Consider the following 22,651-nt stretch of genomic DNA (forward strand, 5'->3'; position numbering starts at 1 on the left):
GGGGGGGGGGGTTCTCTTTTGCATCCGTCTTCTTCATTTCTTCAGTGGTGAGTGCCGATGCCAAGGGAACGAGGCTCTTCTTCCACTGCGGATGGGAGTACTGAGGCAAGGGGGAACAGGGTAGGGAGAAGGAACATTTCGGGAGTAGGAACACAATGGTGACAGGTTTTGTAACCTAACTTAACCGCGCTTACCCTAGTTCTACCTATAAACGATCAATGTAATTATTAGGGGGCAGGGGGCAGGGGCCAAAAATATTACCTCGTCACAAAACATTAATTATTTGAATACTCAAACCGCTGTGGCGTTGACCGACAATGTGTCAATCCAGTTCGAATATTTGCATTATGACTGACATAAGTTCGAAGAGAAAAAAAAACCCTTTCCTAGCCGCAGCCGAAGTGAATAGATGTGTAGTTGAAAATCATATGTGAAAATCATATGTGATGACAAAGTTCCCCGTTTTCTTCAATAAATTAAGCTACACTCGAGTCACGTTAAATGTAGAGACATTCGAATAGATGAGAAAAAATTCAGGACTGGGAACATCTGAAAGATAAATTGAAATAATCAGTCGAAGATGTCTGTCGAGCCCAAAACTATCGAATTTAGGAATTCGCGTCCTTTTCAAAAGATCTTAAGGAAACTTGGAAAATGGATGGAAATTGCTGGAAAATGTCAAAGAGTCTTGAAAATTTTCGAATTAAAAAAAATGGTTATTTTATCAATTGTAGTTATTTTTTGTCAGTTCTCGTTAAATTTTGCAATTTTTTTTGTCAACTATTGTCAACAGTTAATCATATTCGACAATTCTTGAAAATTTTTCACAATTACTGGTAATTCTTGAGAATTTCCAAAAATTGTGAAAGATTAGAATTTGTGCCGCTTTGATAATGCCCCAACGATATTCAATTTATTTTTATATCAACTCACTGGCAGTCAACTGCTTGTAAAGAGGTTTTTAATTTCATTGTCTCAATGAGTGCCAACATTTTACTGTCCTGACCAGAAGTCTGTTGAAGAGCATCATATGTCGCCATTCTATGGTGGCCATATTTATGATTGAATAGCTGAGCCCTTGTATCAAATTCACAAAGATTTTGGAGTTGACAGAAAAATTACGGCCACTATTACAGATAATGCATCAAACTTTGCTGAAGTTTTTGGAGAATTTGATATTTGTCGGTGTAATGTACTTTGAAAATTGATGGGATCACCAAAGCTGTGCTCTGTACCCTGAAAAAGTAAACGTGATAAGGTACAATCCTTGGAATTGTCGCCCAGTGCGTTATCACCAGGAGGCGCAGATGTCCGGACCTGGTGCATCAAGCCAGTACCATGTCCCCTGCTTTATTAACACATCTTAACTCCCATACATGCATGGATTAAGACAATTGAAGAAGCGAAGTTAAAAGGAGTGTACTAAAGCACCTAAAGTTAGTCGTCACTACGGGTACAGTTAATTAGTTGATTGTCAGCCATTATGTAGTTAGTAGTATTGAAAAGTATTTTGGGTAATAACGAGGATGTAGTCAGTCTTCATCAATCGTAGTCATCAATAGTAGTAGTCGGGGAATGATCCCTTGGTACGAACAGTTCCCAATTGTTTTTTCGCGGTTTCCTTCGTGTTTCAATTCCGCAATTTCGTACAATGAAACCAATAAAATTGTGTTATATATAATTCATTATTGACCATAAATTAAAGGGATTCAATTTTCAAACATTTGACAAGGAATAAACATTCGATTGGTGCTGGAAATCACCGATCAACAAAAAGTAAAATTTACGGGACTTGGACTACATTACCGGAAACTTTGGAAAAAATTGAATGAGTTGAATTTTTTTTATTATCAATGTTTTTTTCTTTATACACAAAATGTAAAATAAAAAATACCTATTGAGCTTTATAACGAATTACATCAATTAAAGCGGTGAAAGAGCAAAATTGAAAATCTGTGCTCCAAATGTGAGTCGTGGAATAATGACAGGAAATTTGATGAATCTGATGAATATTACTTTAATAACTGAATAAAATTAGAATTGTGAATGAAAATTTGTTATTTCCATATTATTCGAGCAATTCACCCTATTCTGACTCTATTCTCGAAAAGCTATTTCCGAAAAGTAGGCTTAAAACAGGAGAAATTAATACTTCTAGGGGTTAGTTTTCGGTTCAAGTTAACCATGCTTAACGCGTGGTTAAGTTAAGTTGGGACCTCCCACCACATAACCTACGTGAGGAGAATGATTTTTCCTACCGGCATCAATCGAGAGGGAAATGGCGGATGATTTAAGACAACAAAACTCGGTGTTTATTTCCTCAGTTACTGGTTTCTAGTTAATTGAGTCTAATAAAAAAGCAAAGCATAGAATATTAGTGTTCCATTAAGACAGGCGTTAAAGAAATCCAATATGCAATGGCTAACAATGACACGTAAGGATGAAATAAGTGTTTTAATTCAAAGTTTTTCACAATGAATCATCGTGTCCATACATTATTTTTTTCAACTTTAAAAATAATTTTATATTTGTAGAAAATCCACCAAAGTTCGAGCCCAAAATTTCACTCAAGATGAAAAGATGTCTCTTGTCACTATCATCCAGAAGTTTGGTGAAATAATTGAATGCAAACAAACCCATTCTACATCAAAAGGAGATAAAGATAAAGCCTGGAACAGTGTTCACGAAGAATATAATGTCAATGCAGATCGCCTCCGTACTCTTGACATGTTGAAAAATTGTTGGAACAATTTAAAGAAAAAGGGTAAGAGTTATGTGGTAACAGAGTCTAGCGAGAACGTGAAAACAGGTATATTTTGCAGACAAAAAATCTGCTGAAATGATCATGACAGATTTCAGTGGAAATTTCCGTATTGAAAATTCGAAATTTCGTTGAAAAACTTATGGAAAACTGTGATTTTTCTTCCATAGAAATCCATATAAATCATGAAAAGTTATTCTTGAGTTTGTAATTTAATATTAATTCAATAAAATTTAATGCTCCAATGCCCATGTTTAATTGCAAGTTGAAGTGACTTAACGAATCCTTACTTGAAAGTATTACTTGTATTAATTGAAAATGTTGAGCTCGATTCCACTCCCAGGGGAATCGAAATTTCATGATTATTTTCTACTTAACCCTTACATGAATTCAGTAGAGTTCCTCTGAAAATGACACGCCCATTAAAAAATGACACGTCTATGTCCATTAATAACACATCCATTAAAGTTGGATAGATTTTTTAGAAAATGTATGACCCTGTTCATGACACTCTTCTTCACTCTGTACGTGTACAGAATTTCTTATATTGCAGTTAAAAATTCGAACATTTTTCGTGATTAGTGAAACTTTTGATAGTCTTCCCTAGAGCTGAGGACGTATTCAATAGACAATGAGGAGTTACTAATAGTTATTATCGATTTTAGGAGGTGGCATCAAAAATTTCAAATCCGACCGGCTCATGGAGAAAATATTAAAGGTAATTGGGCGTCAGGTAGAGCCCCCCAAAAATCCCTATGATTCAGATGCTCTATTCATTGTGGGTGACGATGATGATGGACTGGAGGATCCAATTGAAGGGAATCAGGCTATTCATAGATATCTTCGAGACTCCGGGCAACTTCCAGACTGGTCAAAAATGTCTGTGAAGAACCTGAAAAAACCTGTGAAAATACTGAAGCCTAACGATACAACTGGACTGAAGCAAGACATTAAGAAAGCAGATTTTGTTGATGATAAAAAAGGTATTGTTGATATTAATGAGGATACAGACTTTGTGCAGCTACATGAATTTGTCGTCCTAAAGAAGGTGGCGGAAAACTCTGCTCCCTGGAAGGTGACACGCATTACTTCTCTTAACTATAGTGCAGTTATTGAAACCATTACTAATTTTTTAAATTTTGTTTGGGATGAATCGGAGCTCCAGCTGGAAAAAAGGATCGACATGCAAAATCAGTTTCGCTCTTCTCCAAACATTCTCGATGCACCGCATGATGGAATCAACTTTCAACACGAAACCGTGAGCTGTTCTGAAGAGAACAAAATTAACATTGACATCAAAAGAACTAAACTCCATAAAGAACGCCTGAAACTCAAGAGATTGGATCTCAAAAATGATTTGCTACAGCTGCAATTGGAGAAGAAAAGATTGAAATGGGAGGATTTGAAGAATAATTTGGAAAGAACAACAAAGGGGGAATGAACAAATCAATGAGTAAAACCAAATAAGAATTGCTGAACGTAAGATTTTCGTATTAAGTATTAAAGAAAAGTTCTGGTTTTTCATGTTACAGAAAAATAGATGTATCTAGATGTTAGCCTTTGTGCGGAGAAGTTACTATGAAGATTATTAAAATGGAAGTATTAATAATCGAAATTTCTTTGTAATGAAAAATAACAGGGATTGAAAGGTGCCAAGTACAAAATATTCTTGAGCTGTGACTTATATGATTATTACTTCCGATGAGAGTTGTCTGACTTGAACTAACTGTAAAGTAATGAGTCCTAAAAATATGGAGAAGTGATTATTATGATTTGTTATTGTTCAGGTAGTTTTTATGGATGAGTACCAATGTGTAATCCATGCATTACTATTTATTTTTATTTATATACAAAGAGCACGTTGAAAACCCACTGAAACCATTCCTAAACGTCTTTTCGAAGGAAGTTCTTGTTCTTTTTTCTAGGAAGTTCAATACACTTAACATAACTATTTCGTAGTCAAGGCTTTACTGATGTTGAACATTAGTAATACAAAAATTCAATTGTTTGCTTATAGTTATAAGGTGATCGTTAGTCGTTCGCAATTCTGTACGGAAGAGATTTCGTATGTTATCGTAGACATTACAATATCAATGTAAAGAGTAAGATAGTGATAAAATTTAGTTTCCGACATAAAAATGCAGAAGTTAATGTATATTGCGAGGGGTAATTTTTCATGAGCTGTGGCTAAAAATAAGGGAAGAATAGTATAAGATTTAGAATCGCGGGTTTCCGTCCCTAGAGGCATAAAAGATTTTGTATGTTCCCTCAGTCGTACGTTATGCATTATGGACTCCCAAATACTTACTATTTAATTACAGTTACGAGATGAAAGTACCTTCATTCCAGGACGTGTGATAATCTAATGTTGATTGAAATGTTAAGCTGTTCATGAAGTGTTCAATATAATATTTAAATACAGCCAGTTAATACGCAATGGAGGATAGTGTTCTGCATCTAACATTATGAAAACTTCTTACCTTGGCTTTTTGTATCTTGTTTCTTTTTTCGAATTCCTGCTATTGAAAGGAGTCCGTTGGCATTCATGGTTGATGAGCAGACGTTTCCAATGAATAAATAACAATTGAAATACATATTTAATTATTTTAATTGAGGCGCCAGCCCTGACTACTACAAAAATATATGCTTATACTTTCTAATTCATCACAGTGTTATTCCACAATCGCCTTTGGTTTGAGACATAGACCAATGTATTCAAATAAGCCTACAAAAAAAAATACTTTTAGGATCTAAAATCATAATTGTTATTGCATTAATATGGATAAGTGAGATATTCTAGATTGGATCGCTTGACTCGTCATCCTCACGCCCTAGAAGGTCATCCCTTGCTGAAGGGTCTGATAATTTCGTAAACCTACATCTACATTTTCTCGATGACTTGTTAATCATTTTATGATGCATGTTTATATTGTTGGTGTTGCAATCTACGGATTTTAATCCATTAGTAATTCCATTTTCACATTAAAGTGAGGCTGAATAACAATTCAGGATTCACTAATGAGGGATTTTAGGAGAAAAGGTCAAAGACCTTTTTTGTGGACAATTTGATTATCTCCAAAAACGCCCTTTCAATATTTTCCCCTAACATCGTTCAGTAAAACTAAAATACCTCATAAGAAACAGAAACTTACTGTTGAAAATATCCGGTCACCAGCTGTTGTCGCATAGTATTGCCGTGACCTAGTGCAATGTTTGCATGAATTGCATTGTATGCCTCCACATCGGCTTCTCGTCGGGGAAATGACGAAATAATAGAGAAATGTTGTGTAGTACAGCAGTAGCAATAATTACGGCCACAGTTCTCCCAGGAGTACAAAATCGCCAACCTATCTCCACCACCGCAAACCTTCTGGCCCATACCCCAAAGCAACGCTCAATACAGTTGCGTGTGCGAATTTGAGCTTCATTGTACAGATGCTCAGCAGCTGTTTGAGGATTCCTTAGGGGTCTCATCAGGAACGGGAGATCAGGATAACCAGAATCTCCGAGGAGAACAGCATCTCTGTACACCCCTTGATGAAGTAAATGACAAATTCTGGAGTGACGAACTACCCCCGTGTCGTGTGTGGAGCCGGGCCAACGAGCCAAAAAATTCGTGAACTCCAATCTTGCATTGCAGATCCCTTGTACATTTATAGAGAACCAGCCATATCGGTTGCGCTACAGCTCACCGTTTTCACCACCTGCAAAAAAAATTCTGTATTTGCTAAAAGGGAAATGGGAATTATGGAAAAAATTCTGAACTGTCGAAAATTCAATTGAAATAATTCGGCAATTTCAATTGAAAGATTCTCAATAACAGATAACATATACATTATTATTAACGAATGAGCTGATCGTTGAGTCCATTCAGCAATTTCAATTATGAGAAATAACAGACGTTTCTACAACACCCGAAAAAAAAACGGATTTTGAGATTTCTAAAATCTCAAGTTCAATCTTTTAAAATGACTTTTCGAAAGTCCTAACCACAGGTGGCACCTGTCAGTCTCAGGGTGAGGCTTGGAAAATTCAAGTCAAGATTTTGAAAATCTCAACTGGAGCCTTCCATGAATGTCAATTTAGTATCGTAAGTCTCAACTTGAATTTCTTAAGATGGACAGCTGTACTGAAGTCTCTGTACATTGAAATTATGAGCGATCCTTTTTAAAAAAAAGCATGTAATGTTTTTTGTCAGCTTTTTTTGGCGCTATGCATATCAAAATATATCTATATATATATATATATTCCAATGATAACACCCCATACGTGGACGATTTACGCTAGGAGGGATAAAATATTCACTCTTTGGATTCATTACATGTGGGATAAATTCAATGAATACTCCTATCTGAATTCGAACTTGTCTACGATCAACGCAGCCTACGGCACTGGGGAATCCAGGTCTGGCAAACAGCTCAGTCTTGTCTTTGTGCTTCTGGAGTTGATGGAAATCTGATGTAATCAGGGCTCAAGCCTGCTATAATTGGAGCTACTCAATGGACAATCCTACAGGTTGCTGATTTACTTATGTTGATTGTGTCTCCCACAGTAATCAAATAGGAACCAGTAGCAAAAAAACGTAGAGCCACTAATAACTGAATAGTCGGAGAGATCCTGTGGTTTCTATAAATCAGTACTCATGTACTGCGCACAGTTTGTGAGTTCAACCTCACACCGGGGCATAGATAATACTTTAAAGTAATTCATCGACCCCCAGTGCAAAGCGATTATAAAAAATAATAATTACTTTCGGAGCGGTCTTCTCAGACCATACTCTATTCTCCGGAGCACGTGTATAAATGCTCTTTTTGACAAACGGTATCGTTCCCTGAATTGTATTTCTGGGAGAGTTTCAAAGTGGTTAACTGGTTCTGTATTACGTCGAATAAGACGATAACGTCCACCACCACTAATTAAATCACCGATAACGATGTTCATTACAAAAATTTAATGAAAACCACATATGCAATATTCAAATATGAATCGATTACACACGCAAACACAGGCACCGCCATTTCCAGCACAGAGGAAACGGAGCGGTGGTGGGGGGTACCAACTTAACTTAACCACGCGTTAACCGTGGTTAAGTTGAACCGAAAACTCGGCGTAGTTTTTCATGATTAATTTGATATTTATTATCGAATATTTAATACTCCTGACATTAATCCTAACAAATCAGTCAGAAAGATTCAGTGTAATTTAATGCAATCAATAATTTTAGTGAATCACAATGATTAGGTAAACCTTTGGCGTTATAACCATACTGATTATGAACGAGTGATTTCGAAAAATAAATTGTAAAATTGTTATCGTCGATTACTCTTAGCAATGCATCTGTCACCTAAATAGTTGGAAATACGAGAAAACTGTGTGAAACTGTTTCTTTTTTGCGTGCCATGCATTATGTGGCACAAATGAAGCTTTTTAACAACTGAAAATGGTGTCGTTGAACCTAGGACCTAATTTGTAAGTTTCTTGTGAAAAATTTTGTTAAGTGCATTGATAGAGAATATTCCACCTCCTTTCTCGTAATTAATTAGGCTAATAATAGGCTCTTTTTTCAATTGAGTATTGTTGATATTCTGTGACGATACAATACTTGCGCTCCTCCCCCTGCCCCCTAATAATTACACTGTTATTAGGATAATTAGGATAAGCTAGAGTAAATTAGGTTATAAAACCTTGTAATGTACGGTAGAATGGTCGAGTAACGATGGACTCGATCTCAGCAATTTCAGATATTTTAGTTTATTAAGTTCCAACTAAAGTGTAACCGTTTACTTCGATACAAATAGAATATGTTTAAAAGTGAACACAAATTAGGTCTTGTCGTTAATGAACTCTACAGGGTGTCCCAGAAGTACGTGCCGATAATTAACCGGCATGTACAGGGGGTGAGTCTGACCCAAAAAGTCCTTTACCACTTTTGGATCGGAAGCACCCCTCCGGAGATACTGGGGTAAACAGGACAGCTAATGACGCTGCCGCGTTAAGCGGCAGTACGTCGGTGTGGCTGTCGCGCTCGAGTGTCAGTGATTCCCCTTCGAGCCAGAAGGAGGCAGGATCACGTTCCACATTCACCCGTAAGCGTGAGAGAGAAGTCATGGTATTCTCTCTCACTCTCTCGCATCACTCCACGGCAATGTTCTTGCAGTTATCTTTTAAACAATTGGGTTTTTGGAATTTTTCCATTGATTATTATTTGTTGCAAATTGAATTTGCAACAAAATAATCTTATGGAAAAATCACCTAAGCCCAACTGTTTATTTTATATCAGCAACAAGCAGTTTCATCCTTTTTAAATGTTATAAAAAAAACGATGGGCCGTACGGCATTTATCCATCAGATGTTTTTTGTTGCAAATTCGATTTGCAACAAAAAATAATCAATAGAAAGATCTCCGAAAGCCCATTGTTTATTAGATAATTGATCAAGGGGGTGTTTTTAACGAAAAATCGAAAAATCACCGCGATCGCTCCATCGATTTTAGAGATAATTGTTTAATTATTAATTATCTCATCAACCATGAGATTTAGCAAAATTTATGGGAGAATCTTTTTTTTTGTTAATGAGATTTAACAAAAAAAAGTTCTCCTTATAAAATTTTGTCAAAGTCTCGGTTGATGAGATAATTAATAATTAAACAATTATCTCTAAAATCGACGGAGCGATCGCGGTGATTTTTCGATTTTTCGTTAAAAACACCCTCTTGATCAATTATCTAATAAACAATGGGCTTTCGAAGATTTTTCCATTGATTATTTTTTGTTGCAAATCGAATTTGCAACAAAACACATCTGACGGACAAATGCCGAACGGCCCATCATTTTTTTTATAACATTTAAAAAGGATGAAAGTGTTTGTTGCTGATATAAAATAAACAATTGGGCTTAGGTGATTTTTCCTTGAGATTATTTTGTTGCAAATTCAATTTGCGACAAATAATAATCAATGGAAAAATCCCAAAAACCCAATTGTTTAAAAGATAACTGCAAGAACATTGCCGCGGAGTGATGCGAGAGAGTGAGAGAGAATACCATGACTTCTCTCTCACCCTCACGGGTGAATGTGGAACGTGATCCCGCCTCCTTCTGGCTCGAAGGGGAATCACTCACACTCGAGCGCGACAACCACACCGACGTACTGCCGCTTAACGCGGGAGCGTCATTGGCTGTCCTGTTTACCCCAGTATCTCCGGAGGGGTGCTTCTGATCCAAAAGTAGTAAAGGACTTTTTGGGTCAGACTCACCCCCTGTACATGCCGGTTAATTATCGGCACGTACTTCTGGGACACCCTGTATATACGGCACACGCGGTCTATTTATATATTTTTTTCTATTGTTCCTGAGGCTTACCGTTGCGGAGTAACCCAACGCATTCCAGAGAGGATTTGTTTACGTGAACTAGAATCACTTTTCAGTAGTGAAATCAAATGACTAAATTTAATGGACAAAAAAAACTATTGAATAAAACTTAGAAATTTTTAAAAATTTGGAAAAACTGCAGTTGCATTTGAAAAATTAACAAATAACACAATAGTCAAATAAATTTGAAAATTGAAAATCTGAACAAAACATCCCGCTCTCTTCATTCTGTCTGTTCATTTCCCCCCCGACCCGATCGTTCCGTTACGAGGTTCGACAAACATTCAGAGATTGTCCGGCCCTGGAACGATGAGGTCGATTCCATGGAAATGCTTTTAACCCCAGTATCTCTACCACCGTCGGGTTTGAAGTTGTTCCCGAGTCCGATGACTCGTTCTCATTACGCCCTTCGTTCAGGACAAACTCTCGGGACTTACCAGGACCCAATTAGCTTTGAACAATCGACAGAGGATCCATCAAGGATGCAACCCTTAGACCAACTACCCCCTGTACATCGAGTGACTTTCTAAGCACCCCCCCATAACAATCTCACTTTAAGCCCCGTTCCCACACCCCCAACCAGTACCCCCCTATCCCACTGGAGAATCTTCAGGCCCCCCCTTAGCCTTTAAAAACAATGCACACTCCTGGTATTGGACAGAATTGCCAAATATCAGGAGTTATAATAATTTTTTGAGAGCTTTCCAACGGATGTACTGCTTCAGCGATTAAGAAGAGAACATTTGGCAGCACATACAGCAGAGATTTCAGGGAGTAGATGAAGACGTGGGGGACTATATCACCAGTCTCCGGAGACTGTTTTCAAGTCTTCATCCTCGGCGTCCGTGTTAGCAAAAGGGCGTCCTCTAATATTTGAGATCACAAAGGTCCAGTCTGAACAATCACCAAACGGGAAGTGAATTTTGAGACACACGTGAATCGGCAACAAGTAGGTAGCGCGATGAATTAGATAATTGGGCGGGATGACATCGTCATCATCCACCAATCCCAATCAAATGGCCATGCACGATACAGATAATAATTTTGCACTGATAATAATCCCGCATGTGCTACACATTTTTGGCGATGCTTCATATCAATTTCCTTAATTATCATGAATGATAATATATCCTCAGCGCTGCCTAATAAAATCTAGAACAATTTTTGCGTTACAAACTACTTCGAAAGAATAGTAACTCTCCTCTGATAATTCTCATCCTATCTTTCATAAATTGCCAATCAGCTCAGCCTCGAGCTCAGCAAACTGCGTCACTTCCGTCGTAATTGATATCTGGATTGTGGTTCCATTGTCTGCCACGTCGAAAATCCAGTTATCATCAGAAATTCGGAGTCCGATGACATCTTTCGGCGTCCAGGGATCCTTGGCGATGTCCTCGGCTTGAAATGCAGTGGCGCGTAATTTTGATTTAAAATAAAAAAAAATAAAATCAATTAAATACTTTCCTCTCTTTGCAGAATTCTCGCCATTGAAGGTGACTTCCCGTCTGGTGGAAGTCTCAAAAATCGCGAAACGGTCGAGAACCAGTAACTGGTAAAAATACCACGTTACACTTTATAATACATGCCTCATAGACGGCACATTTCCCAGAGCGTAGAAGAAGCAGAGGCTGGTGTTGCTCCCTAATGGGAAGAAGCCACAGGACGAGCCAACATCGTATCGTCCCCTCGGTATGTTGGACACAGCGGGCAAGATTCTGGAACGGATTGTCCACAAGAGGATCGAGACCATCATCGACCCCCTGCTGGCTACCAACCAGCATGGATTTAGGCGATGGAGATCGACGCTCGGAGCTATTGACCTGATAGTGTCAACGGCCAGGGATGCCATCGCAGGAGCTAGATGGAGCACAGGGGCAAAGAAATACTGCCTCATTGCTACGCTTGACATTCGAAACGCGTTCAACTCGGCCAGGTGGAATTGCATCATGGCCGCGCTTGAAAGATTCGGAGTCCCTGAATATTTACGCAGGATAGTGGAGGCCTATTTTACGGACAAGGTCCTGATGTACGATACACAGGAGGGCCCCAGGGTACACGAGGTCACTGGAGGTGTACCACAGGGCTCCGTGCTGGGACCGCTCTTGTGGAACGCTATGTACGATGGCCTACTGAGGCTGGTCCTTCCTCAGGAGGTTAGGCTGGTGGCGTTCGCGGATGTTGTTGAATTTGTGATAGTAGGCAAGCACATCGACGAATTCCGCATTGTCTTCGAAAGAGCGTACGACACGGTACACCACTGGATGGAGTCGGTCGGGTTGCACCGCGCGGACCAAAAAACTGAAGCAGTGCTAGCCTCGGGGCGGAGGACCTTAGAGACCATCAAGCTGCGAGTCGGTGACTTCGCGCTCACCTCAGGGTCGTATATACGGTACCTTGGGGTGCTGATCGATGCCCGACTTAAGTTCAAACAGCAGGTGGAGTACTCCACCGCCAAGGCCTCTGGTGTCCGGGCGGCACTTTCCCCGCTTATGCCAAACATAGGCCGACCGGGGCAGAGAAGGAGAGCGCTGTTAGCATCGGTGAGCACCTCGGTGCTGCCATATGGCATCTCAATCTGGGGGGAGGTGCTGAGGAAGAAGGAGAGTAGGCGCAGGATGGCGGCTGGATGTAGGCTGAATGCGCTCAGGGTGGCCAGTGCGTATAGAACAGTCTCGGATGACGCAATCGGCGTCATTGCTGGAATGACACCGATTGAGATACTGGCTGAAGAGAGGTACTCCCTTTATAGACGGAAGGAGCAATTATCACCGGCAGCAGCCGGGCAGCCTCTCGACAGGGGCGTGATGGCTGAGGCAGCGCTTGAAGCGAGTCGCTCAAGCCTCGTGAAGCGGCAGGCGAAGTGGCGTTCCTCGATGAAGGGAAGATGGATGCACCGCTTGATACCGGAAGTGGCCGCATGGGTCGACAGACGTCACGACGAGGTAAATTTCTACCTCACCCAGATACTGACGGGGCACGGGTGTTTCAGGGCTTCCCTCCACAGATTCGGACATGATGATTCCCCGGATTGCCCGATCTGCCCAGGGGTGCCGAAAATGCAGAAGACGGCTTTTTCATGTGCCCGTGGTTTGCGCGCCAGCGTGACCGTTGGGTGGCAGAAATAGGCGGGCCGACCGCGCCCGAAGCGCTGGTGGGTGCCATGCTTGCCGGTGAGGTCGCATGGAAGCCAACGAGTGACCTTGCAGCAATGATCATGAAGGAACTCCGAGTTGATGAACTTCGCAGGAGGGCAATTAACGTGGCAGGTGGGTGAGACAATAATACCTTGAATGTCCACTGTAACGAGATTTTTCTCGTTACTAGTGAAAACACTAGTAAAGTTACTAGGTGAAAGGAACGACATCTAACGCCGGCTGAAATAGCCGAGCGAAAGATGAGTAGACCATCGGACGACGGCCAGTCAGGCCGCTCCGAAGGTGAATTTGACCAATCACATAGTGGGAAGAAACGTGGTAGGGTGAGACCATGTTTCGGACACTGTGATGGCGCTGACGATAGCTGTTTCCCAATTCGGAAATCCACCCAGCTGTGTTAGGGAGTCCAGAGCCGACGTACAGGCGTTCCAACTGGGTGGTTCCGAAGGGCGCCGTTGACTTAGACCAGGGACCAACGGCTAGGTGAAAGGACTAGCGCCCCCCCGGAATCCCGTCGAGCTGATTGTTGGCAGTGGGGTAACGGATGACCCACAGTGGGTGAGAAAGGCCTCCGGATACCTACGTCGCATGTGCCTCGAGCAGTTCGGCGCCCTGCGGGGTGAGAAGGATTCGCAGGTAATCTGTGTCTTGTCTGGGGTTGAGCCACCCCAGAGGAGAGAGTACAACGTGCGAGGGATGGTCATATCCCTCCACGAGAGTCTGGGGAATACATTCCCTGAAGGATATCGTTGACGATGCCGTACGCGCGGCAAAAGTTAGTGATTGAAGTTACTCGTACGTTGGTGAACCTCGCCCAGTCTACCGTGTCATGCTGATGCTGGCTCGGCACTGTGAGGCCCGCCACCGAAAGTCCGCGGAGTTGACGAAATTCCATCGCGGCTGGTTTTCCGTCAGGTTTTCCAGAAAAACCTGGCTGGCGCCCAATCGTGAACGATAGAGGCGGCAGCCAGAATAGTTCGAGGAATATCCTGGGGTGTTGACCCGGGAAAAATACTCTTACACCACAGGTGCTGGGAGAGCAGGGTTGCCTGCTGATGCCCCCCCCCCCCCGCGAGGTCATGCCTGCCGTTAGGTTTCTCTGGGGGTTCACGGCATTAGGCGACGAGAGGAAGAAAAAGGGGGTTTACTCAGTAGGAATCTGAGATCTGGCCTTGATTGACCAAGCCCAGAAACTATGCAAGGTTCTCCAAAACATCTATTAAAAAAAAAAAAAAAAAAAACCCAGATACAGGAACCCCCCCGAACCTACACCTCTTGTATCTGTACAACCCTCCCCAGAATCACACCAACCCGCTCCCTTCCTGAACCGGTCGGTACCCTAACTCCCTCCATAACCGAAACCCCCCGCACCCTTAGACACACTAACCTTCCCGCACGCCATCCTGATACCACAACTGTCCCGAGTCTCCCCCAGGAAACATCTACATTAAATCCCAGCCCCCCTAGACTCCCGTCTAACTACCCCTCGTGTTCCCGAAACCTATGACTCTTCACGATCAGCCTTAACGACAAACCCCGACTTTATTACCTACAAATTTTTCCTCACCCTGACGTAGAATAACCCCAGGAAAATAGACATTTCGTTAAAATAAAATGGGGAAACCACTCGCTTCGCACCTTCATCCACTCGACGGTGAACCGATCGTTTATCAGTACATAGACAGGTATCAAATTAGATCAATACGCGATAGCCACCGGAGAAGAGGTTACCTTAGGAAACAGTCCCATGAGACGGGTGCGCTATTATGCGACTAACCTCGGACAATCGAGTCAGCTTCATCCCCTTCCGTCTAACTAACGCCCTTGCATTCGATTGCATCCTCGGGATGGATGCTTTAGAAGCATTGGAATTCACCCTAGGCTGTGGAGAGAAACGAACCCCTGACAGCCCCCTTATCGAAATCAGTGCCCAACCCGTCACAGTCTGGTACCCCTCGGACGGTCAAGGCCCCTCGCAATTATACCTCAATTTATCAAATCCTCCCCCTCGTGAATTAGCCTAATTAGCACTTCTTCCCGAAGCTGAGTCGAAATCCCTTCACGGCGAATTTAAACGTTGGATTAACCTTGTCCCCGAGATCGCCGCCGTTTGCCCCCTTGTAACCGTGTATATCGATACCAAAGACCACCCGTCGATATGCCTCCCACTTTTTAAAAGCTGCCCAAGAAAAGACCGCATAACTATTGAAAGAGGACATTATCGAGCCCTCGGAAAGTGGTTGGTGTAGCTGGTCCGTCTTAGTGAAAAAACTCGACAATAGTTATCGGTTATGCATTGACTACCTTAAGGCCGTGACTATACACCTGCCTATGCCAAGTTTAGAAGGCCTATTAGATTGGAGGCGCGAAGCAGTCTACTTGTCAAAAATCGAGGTTAGTCAGGCTTTCCGCCACATCCCCCTCGACGGAGAAAGTGAGGAGAAGACTGCCTTCGCGATTCCCGTACTGCCCCCTAAACTTTTCAATATAAACGGATGCTCTTCGGGCTTAAAAATGGCCGCGATGTTCCAACTCCTCACTGATATGATAATTTCCAGGCAGTGGTCCGATAACGTTCGGAAATATGCAGATTATTTCTTTATTTTTACCCGTATGGGTGACGAACATAAATGGTTCGTGTGAATGGTTCATGATTGACGACAAGTGTGAGTTTCTATGTGATCGATTAGGGTTTTTTTGATATTTGTTGACCTCGGATGATTCAGAAGCAGACCTCAATAAAGTCACCACTATCACGGACTACCCTCCCCCTCGGAATGTTAAACAATTACAGAGATTTCTCGGCATGGTTGGGTGGTATGTTCGATTTTTGCCCTCCCTTTCAGACGACGAAATCCCCTTGCTCGTATTCATCAGAAAAAATGTGACGTGGACGTGGACTGAGGAACACCAGAACGCATCTAAAAAATTAAAGATCTCCCTCATAACTCCCTCCGTACTAACCCGCCTTGCCATTACCAAACCCTGCACCGTACAGACAGACGCAAGCGACGTTGCATTGGGAGAGGCGTTGACGCATGAGTCGGAATTTGGAGCGGACCCTGCTCATACAAACTCTTCGAACGGACAAGATAGACTCATTTATTTCGCCAGTAGAGGATTGACCCCTGTAGAACGAAATGATATAGTGACGGAACATAAGTGTTTAGCAGTACTCTGGGCCACACGAAAATATTGCCCCTACATCAAAGGGGACAAATTTACCGTAAAGACGGATCACTCAAATTGAAAATGGTTGTTGAATTTTAAGACTCCCATCGGTCGAGTGGCCAGGTGGGCATTAGAACTACAGACCCAATACATGACTATACTCCATCGAAAAGGTTCCCTCCATACTGTGCCTGCTGCCCTTTCCCGCGTTTGCCACAATTCCCTTACCGCTCTCACGTTAATAAACTTCTTCCCCGACAAAAACCCCGATTGAACCCTAAAAGATGACGTACTGTATTTCCTCCGCCCCTGCCTCTACATTGACTCAACTGTCCCCGATCTAAACGGATGGAACATTGTTCTACCCTCGAAACTGAGACACGAAACGATACGTGACGCACATGACAGCCCATATGCCGCTCATGGCGGGATCGGCAAGACCTATATTCGAGTGCACGCAAATTTTTAGTGGTCCGGAATTCATAGAGATGTCGGGAAATTTGTAAGTTCCTGCCCCCACTGCCAATGATCGAAGTTCATCCAGATTGATCAATTCCTAGAGGATTAATGAAAGAAAAAACGATTAGCGAACCCGGGTACACTGTCGCGGGAGACATCATGAGTTCTTTTCCCTCTAGTAAGAATCAGCATCGGTATCTCCTAGTCCTAGAAGATGTGTTTATCCGGTAGGTGGAGATAAAACCCCTGAGAAAAGCCAACGCAAAAAATATTTGGTAAGTATTATACGAAACCGTCATTTTGCGTTGGGGAAAACCGCAGTTTTTCCTCTGCAACAACGGCACAGAGTCCGTTGGAAAAGATCTGGCGAAACCCTTAACTCAATTGGGAATCACCAAATTCACTACCTTTCCCTACCACCCACAATCCAACCCCATTGAGAACATTAATCGCTCCCTTAAACCAATGCTAGACATATATGCTGGCCACATATGTCTGCGCTTCGGGGACTTGCAGTATCGAAGTCCCTTTACCGGATAGTGGAAGACTATTACACAGGCAGGGTGCTAGCATATGATACACAAGAGGGCCCAAAGGAGCGCAGAGCCATGGGGGGTGTGCCACAAGGCTCTGTGCTGGGACCGCTCCTGTCGAATCCTATGCACGACAGGTTTCTGAGACTGATTCTACCTCAAGAGGTTAAGCTGGTGGCCTTTGGATCGATGACATTTGTATTGCCTTTGCGAGGGCTTCGTTTGGCGGAATACAAGACTGAAGCAGTGCTGACCTCGGGCCGGAAAACCTTGGACACCATCTAGCTGCGAGTCGGGAACTCCGATCGGACCTCGGGGTCGTACATACGATCCCTCGGGGTGATGATTGATGTCCTGCTCAACTTTAAGCAGCAAGTGGAGTATTCCACTGCCAAGGCTTCTGGAGTCAGGGCGGCCCTGTCTCGGCTTATGCCGAATGTTGGAGGTCCTGGACAACGGAGGAGAGCCCTGCTGGCGTCGGTGAGTACGTCCGTACTGACATACAGCATAGCTATCGGGGGAGAAACATTGAGAACGCAGAAGACCAGGCGGAGGACGACAGCAGACTACAGGCTGAGGGCGCTCAGGGTAGTCTGTGCTTATCGTACCGTGACGGACGATGCGATTGGGGTCATTCCTGGGATCACACCCATTGAGATCGTGGCGGAAGGGAGGCGTAAGCTCTATGGAGAGAGAGAGAGCAACCTCCAGCGCCTACAAATGGAGCATCCGTAGATAGTGGAGAGGCGGTAGAGGTTGCTAGTGAGGCAGGGTGCAGCAGCCTTGCCGAATGGTTTTGCTCCTTGCCAAGTGGCGCATTTCGACAAAGGGGAGGTGGACCTACCGCTTCATCCCCGAAGTGAGCACGTGATAGTGAGGCGGCATGGCCAGATGAATTTTTAACTCACGTAGCTGGTCTCGAGGAATGGTTGCTTTAGAGTGTTCCTACACAGATTCTGACATGATGACTCCCCGCATTGCCAGATCTGTCCGGGTTCGGCTGAAGTCGCCGAGCACACCTTTTACGTTTTCCCACGGCTCACTTGTTACCGTGATCAGTAGATGAGAACGATTGGTGCACCAACTCCGCCCGAGGCGCTGGTGGGTGTCATGCTGGCCACGGAAACGGCATGGGAGGCTACCAGTGACTTCGCGGCGGTAGTCATGAACGAACTGGAGATTGACGAATTAAGCAGGAGGGAGGCAAACTTGGCAGGTAGGTTGCCTAGTATTGTTATATCTATTCACAGGTGCAGGAAGAGCGGTGGCATACTGCCGAAATGCCCCCCACGAGGTAATGCTTGCCGGCGGTTCCGTGGGGAGCCAGGGATGAGACAACGAGATGAAAACAGGGGGTTTACTGAGTGGTAATCTCAGGAATCTGAATAGAAATCTGGCGTTGAAAGACCTCGGTCAACACCTATGTAAGGTTCCCCAAGACCTCTTTAGAAAAAAAAAATCCTCGAGACCCCCATCGACCATCTCCACATCGCCACTAGACTCCGACGACGGATATAACCCATCCCTCCTTCCATCCTTCCCTCCTCACCCTCACAGTTCCCCCCGGCCCCTCACCCTGAACCCCTCCTGTCCCTTCGCGACCTCCTACCCTTCCCGCTCCCAGTACCACCCCATGCCCTCTATGACGCCACCCCACGATGCCCCTAAACCTCTCCTATCCCCCCACAATCACCACACAGTGGCGGGAGGAAGTGCAACGGTGACCACTGAGCCAAAGACTGCCCGGTCCTGGCTCGCCATTACTTCTTCTTCGGCCGCTGGAGAGAAGATGATATACTGACGTGCGCCGATTGCAGATGTTTCTCCTAAATCGACCTCGCACTGACCACGGCTTGAGGAGGATGAATTGTTTTTTTCTGGTTTACGCGGTTGCGAGACGCTGGCGTTATGGTTTTTTTGTTCTTTTTCTTTTCTCTTTTCTTCGGGATATGGTCTCCTTTTTCTTTATTGCTGTCGAGGACCCACACTCATTAGTTAGTTTACAGTAGACATTAGTTTATTTTATAGGTCTCATGCACTACCGTTAACAACGTTCCTTATGTTACCCGTTTCTTAATTTTGTGCCAAATAAATATACGATTCCTTGGACAGCGGAAACATTACTACGCACCCTCTCCCTTTTTTGTTGTATAATAAGAAATGAATGATTGGGAAAGGGATTTAACAGGGAGGTAACAAGAGTTGATTGAGACTGTTTGAATGTATGAGTAATTGAGCAGCCTTCCTTCCAGCTCTTCACTCCTGGAGTCATCGTGGCAGTGAATTCAAAAAGAGAGTTAACGGTTTTTTCAACCCCATGTATGTACTGCCCCCGGGACAGCTGTAACGAGGCAATATTTGGCTCCTCCCTCTACTTCCCAATAATTACACAGTTATTAGTATAATTAGGATAAGCTAGGGTGAATTAGGTTATAAAACCTATCACTATCGGGTTCCCACTTGCCAAATATTCCTTCCCCCACCCCCTTACCCCTCGCCGATAATCGAGGAAGAAGGTGATCATGTGAAAAGACGCCATGACTCAATCTGCAACTGCCCCGAGCGTTAACATGTTTCGGAGTAGAGAAGTGTAGAGATATTTGGAGAGATTTGGAGATTGTTGGGATAATTTTTGCAGGGAGAGATTGGGGTGCCAGAGTACAGTATACCAAGGTGTGAAGGAGAGTGAAGGACGAGGGAAGAAAGAGAGGATAACCCGGATGATTTTTACGGCGTGAGAAAGGAATTGGGGGCCATCGACGTGAGTACCCACCTGTTAATTCCCTGCCCAACGAGTTTACCCTTAATCATAATTTCGCCCCATCGGTGAGCCTCCGAATATATTTCATAATTTGTATTATTTTGCACTTGTCCATACAGTCCCGATTTGTGAATATTGTAGTACACTCGGTCCCCCTAATTTCTCCCCTTTTGGTTCTCAGTCGATTCCCCCTTTTCATTCTTCTTTTTTTGTGTCATAATTAGCGTATCGCCGCAAGTTGACTGGCCTTACTCCTCTCCCTCGATTTAATCATATTGTTTTGTTCATTCTGTCGGATTCATTATAAATTAATACATTTTTTCCTCCCCGGCCCCGGACGAGCTCGTAAAGAGACGAAGGGGAGGGCTGAGCGCCAACCGGGTGCGTCGTCAGGTAGCGGATAGTGGGACGGCCGGGGAAAGGAAGGGGCTGGGGTACCAGGGTCGGGTACTGAGAAGTATCAGAGCCTGGATCTGGCTAGTCCTAGCCGGACCCCGGTCAACGAGCGCTATAGGGGCAAACTCGGGGGTAACTCCCTGATAGGGCGCTCCAAAGCACCGTCGCAGACCAACTCCCCAAGCCAAGGTGGGAGTTATCGTGCCGATGGCTGGATGGCACTGGGGAATAGTGTCGTTAACGATACCCTTGAGGCAGCAGGCAGCACCTCATTGTAGCGATGCCTTACCCCAGTAACCAGGCTCTGCTGGGGCGGACCTCTATTTCCTAGGATACTCGTGGGATGTCTATGTACAATTCACAATTACCACACAACGCCGAAGGCGGTGCCCTCCCAGAGGGAACGCCAGAGGCAGACAGATCAGTTGAGGCAGCAATCCCCGGCGATCCCACAGGGGTTCAGGAGACGGCCGCGGTCTCGGCAGGGGGGACGGAGGAGGGAACTACCGTGGTAGGACCCACCAAGGATCAACCTGCCCCAAAGGACAAGCGCAAGCGACGCACGGGCGCGGAGAAGTGCAGGGCTCGCAAGGCCAGGCTGGAAGACGAGGCTTTGCGGGAACAGCGCTCCTCGCAGGGAGGGGTGGAGACCCCAGTGGGAGTGTCATCTCGCCTCTGCTGTGGCTTCTCGTTGCGGACGGGCTCCTCACTGAGCTTGAGAGACTGGGGGTAGACGCAATCGGATACGCAGACGATGTGGCTTTGCTCGTGAGTAGCAGGAATGAGGGCATACTACACCGGAGGATGCAGAATGCGCTGGACTATGTTCAACAGTGGTGCACCTCTCATGGACTCAGGGTAAACCCGAGCAAGACGGAGATGGTGCTCTTTACTAGCAGGTGGAGGTGTGTCGTACGACCCCCCTCCATTTATGATACAGTTCTGGGCTTTTCGAACGAGGTAAAATACCTGGGGGTATGCCTCGATAGAAGGCTCAGCTGGAAAAAGCACATCACCATGCAGACGAACAAAGTCATAATGACTTACTGGGCATGCAGGAGGATGTTTGGCAACACGTGGGGGCCTAGGCCCAGAATCGTGAAATGGAGCTACACGGCCATAATGCTCCCACAGCTTGCGTATGCTGCTGTTGTCTGGTGGACGGCAATGAACAAAGCCTGCCACAGGAAAACGGTAGACAGGACGGGCAGGCATGCGATGCTGGGAATTACGGGGGCACTCAGGACGACCTCCACCTCAGCACTGGAGGCTCTGCTCTTTCTCCAGCCGCCCCACCTTCCCATTAAGGAGGTGGCGCTGATCTCGGCTGCGAGATTACGACTGCAAGGTCGATGGAAGGAGGCCAGTAGTGGTCATGCGGCAATGCTCACGGCGGACAGCGACCTTCGGGGACTGCTGTCCTGGGGAGGAGATGCCTGCGGACCGCGATGGCACCTCCAAAAGAGTTTTAAGGTCAACCTTGGATATGGGGCAACCCAACTAGGGAGTGACAGAAAGTGGACGCCACCGAAGGGGCTGGTCTGGTAAACGGATGGCTCCAGAATTGGTAATAGAGCGGGGGCAGGGATCTGGTCTGAGGGACCTTCAATTGCAAGGGCCCTTGGATTGGACCCGCATACGACCGTGCTCCAAGCAGAGCTTGCAGCCCTGAAAGCCTGTGCCAGGGAAATTCTAGGCAGGGGGGACAGCGGCGAGAAGATATACATTTGCTCAGACAGCAGGCGTGCGTTGAGGGCACTGCTCAAGAATGAGAGTTGCTCTCGATTAGTCAACGACTGTACTGAGCTGATGGAAAGGGTGGCTTCCCATAATCAGCTGGAAGTGGTCTGGATTCCGGGCCACGCTGGCATCTTCGGCAACATGAAAGCCGACGAGCTGGCCAAAAGAGGTTGTCTAGAGGTTGCGCCAACAGAGGAGAACCCAGTGGGGGTGCACATAGACTTCGTTAAGGATATGATCTGGAAACGAGCGGAGAGGGGGGTTGTGGAAAGGTGGCGCTCTGAAGAGGGCGCCAAACATACAAGGAC

At 44.5% G+C, this 22,651-nt stretch overlaps 4 protein-coding genes across 4 annotated transcripts in view; 3 read left to right on the forward strand and 1 right to left on the reverse strand.

Annotated features, from left to right (window-relative positions):
• Positions 1 to 2,366: 2,366 nt before the first annotated feature.
• Positions 2,367 to 5,238, forward strand: LOC105270310 (uncharacterized). The gene is made up of 3 exons (XM_011311164.1): positions 2,367 to 2,434; positions 2,535 to 2,764; positions 3,427 to 5,238. Exons 1-3 carry the CDS (start codon positions 2,418 to 2,420, stop codon positions 4,200 to 4,202), a joined length of 1,023 nt encoding a protein of 340 aa, XP_011309466.1. The 5' UTR covers positions 2,367 to 2,417; the 3' UTR covers positions 4,203 to 5,238.
• A 724-nt stretch (positions 5,239 to 5,962) lies between these two features.
• LOC105270317 (putative nuclease HARBI1) lies at positions 5,963 to 7,779 on the reverse strand. Its single transcript, XM_011311170.1, has 4 exons — positions 7,766 to 7,779; positions 7,275 to 7,387; positions 7,125 to 7,216; positions 5,963 to 6,442 (listed from the first exon to the last, which is right to left on the reverse strand). Exons 1-4 carry the CDS (start codon positions 7,777 to 7,779, stop codon positions 5,963 to 5,965), a joined length of 699 nt encoding a protein of 232 aa, XP_011309472.1.
• Positions 7,780 to 17,788: 10,009 nt separating this feature from the next.
• LOC105270318 (uncharacterized) lies at positions 17,789 to 18,181 on the forward strand. Its single transcript, XM_011311171.1, has one exon. The coding sequence runs from the start codon at positions 17,789 to 17,791 to the stop codon at positions 18,179 to 18,181; it is 393 nt and encodes a 130-aa protein (XP_011309473.1).
• Positions 18,182 to 21,384: 3,203 nt separating this feature from the next.
• LOC105270319 (uncharacterized) overlaps positions 21,385 to 22,651 on the forward strand; it is a 6,324-nt gene continuing 5,057 nt past the window's right edge. The window contains exons 1-3 of the mRNA XM_011311172.1: positions 21,385 to 21,461; positions 21,593 to 22,147; positions 22,220 to 22,615. Coding sequence (XP_011309474.1) covers positions 21,385 to 21,461; positions 21,593 to 22,147; positions 22,220 to 22,615 — 1,028 coding nt within the window. The remainder of the gene's footprint in view (positions 21,462 to 21,592; positions 22,148 to 22,219; positions 22,616 to 22,651) is intronic.

This window comes from Fopius arisanus, unplaced genomic scaffold (assembly GCF_000806365.1).
Source record: "Fopius arisanus strain USDA-PBARC FA_bdor unplaced genomic scaffold, ASM80636v1 scaffold00084, whole genome shotgun sequence".
In the NCBI taxonomy this organism is placed as follows: domain Eukaryota; kingdom Metazoa; phylum Arthropoda; class Insecta; order Hymenoptera; family Braconidae; genus Fopius; species Fopius arisanus.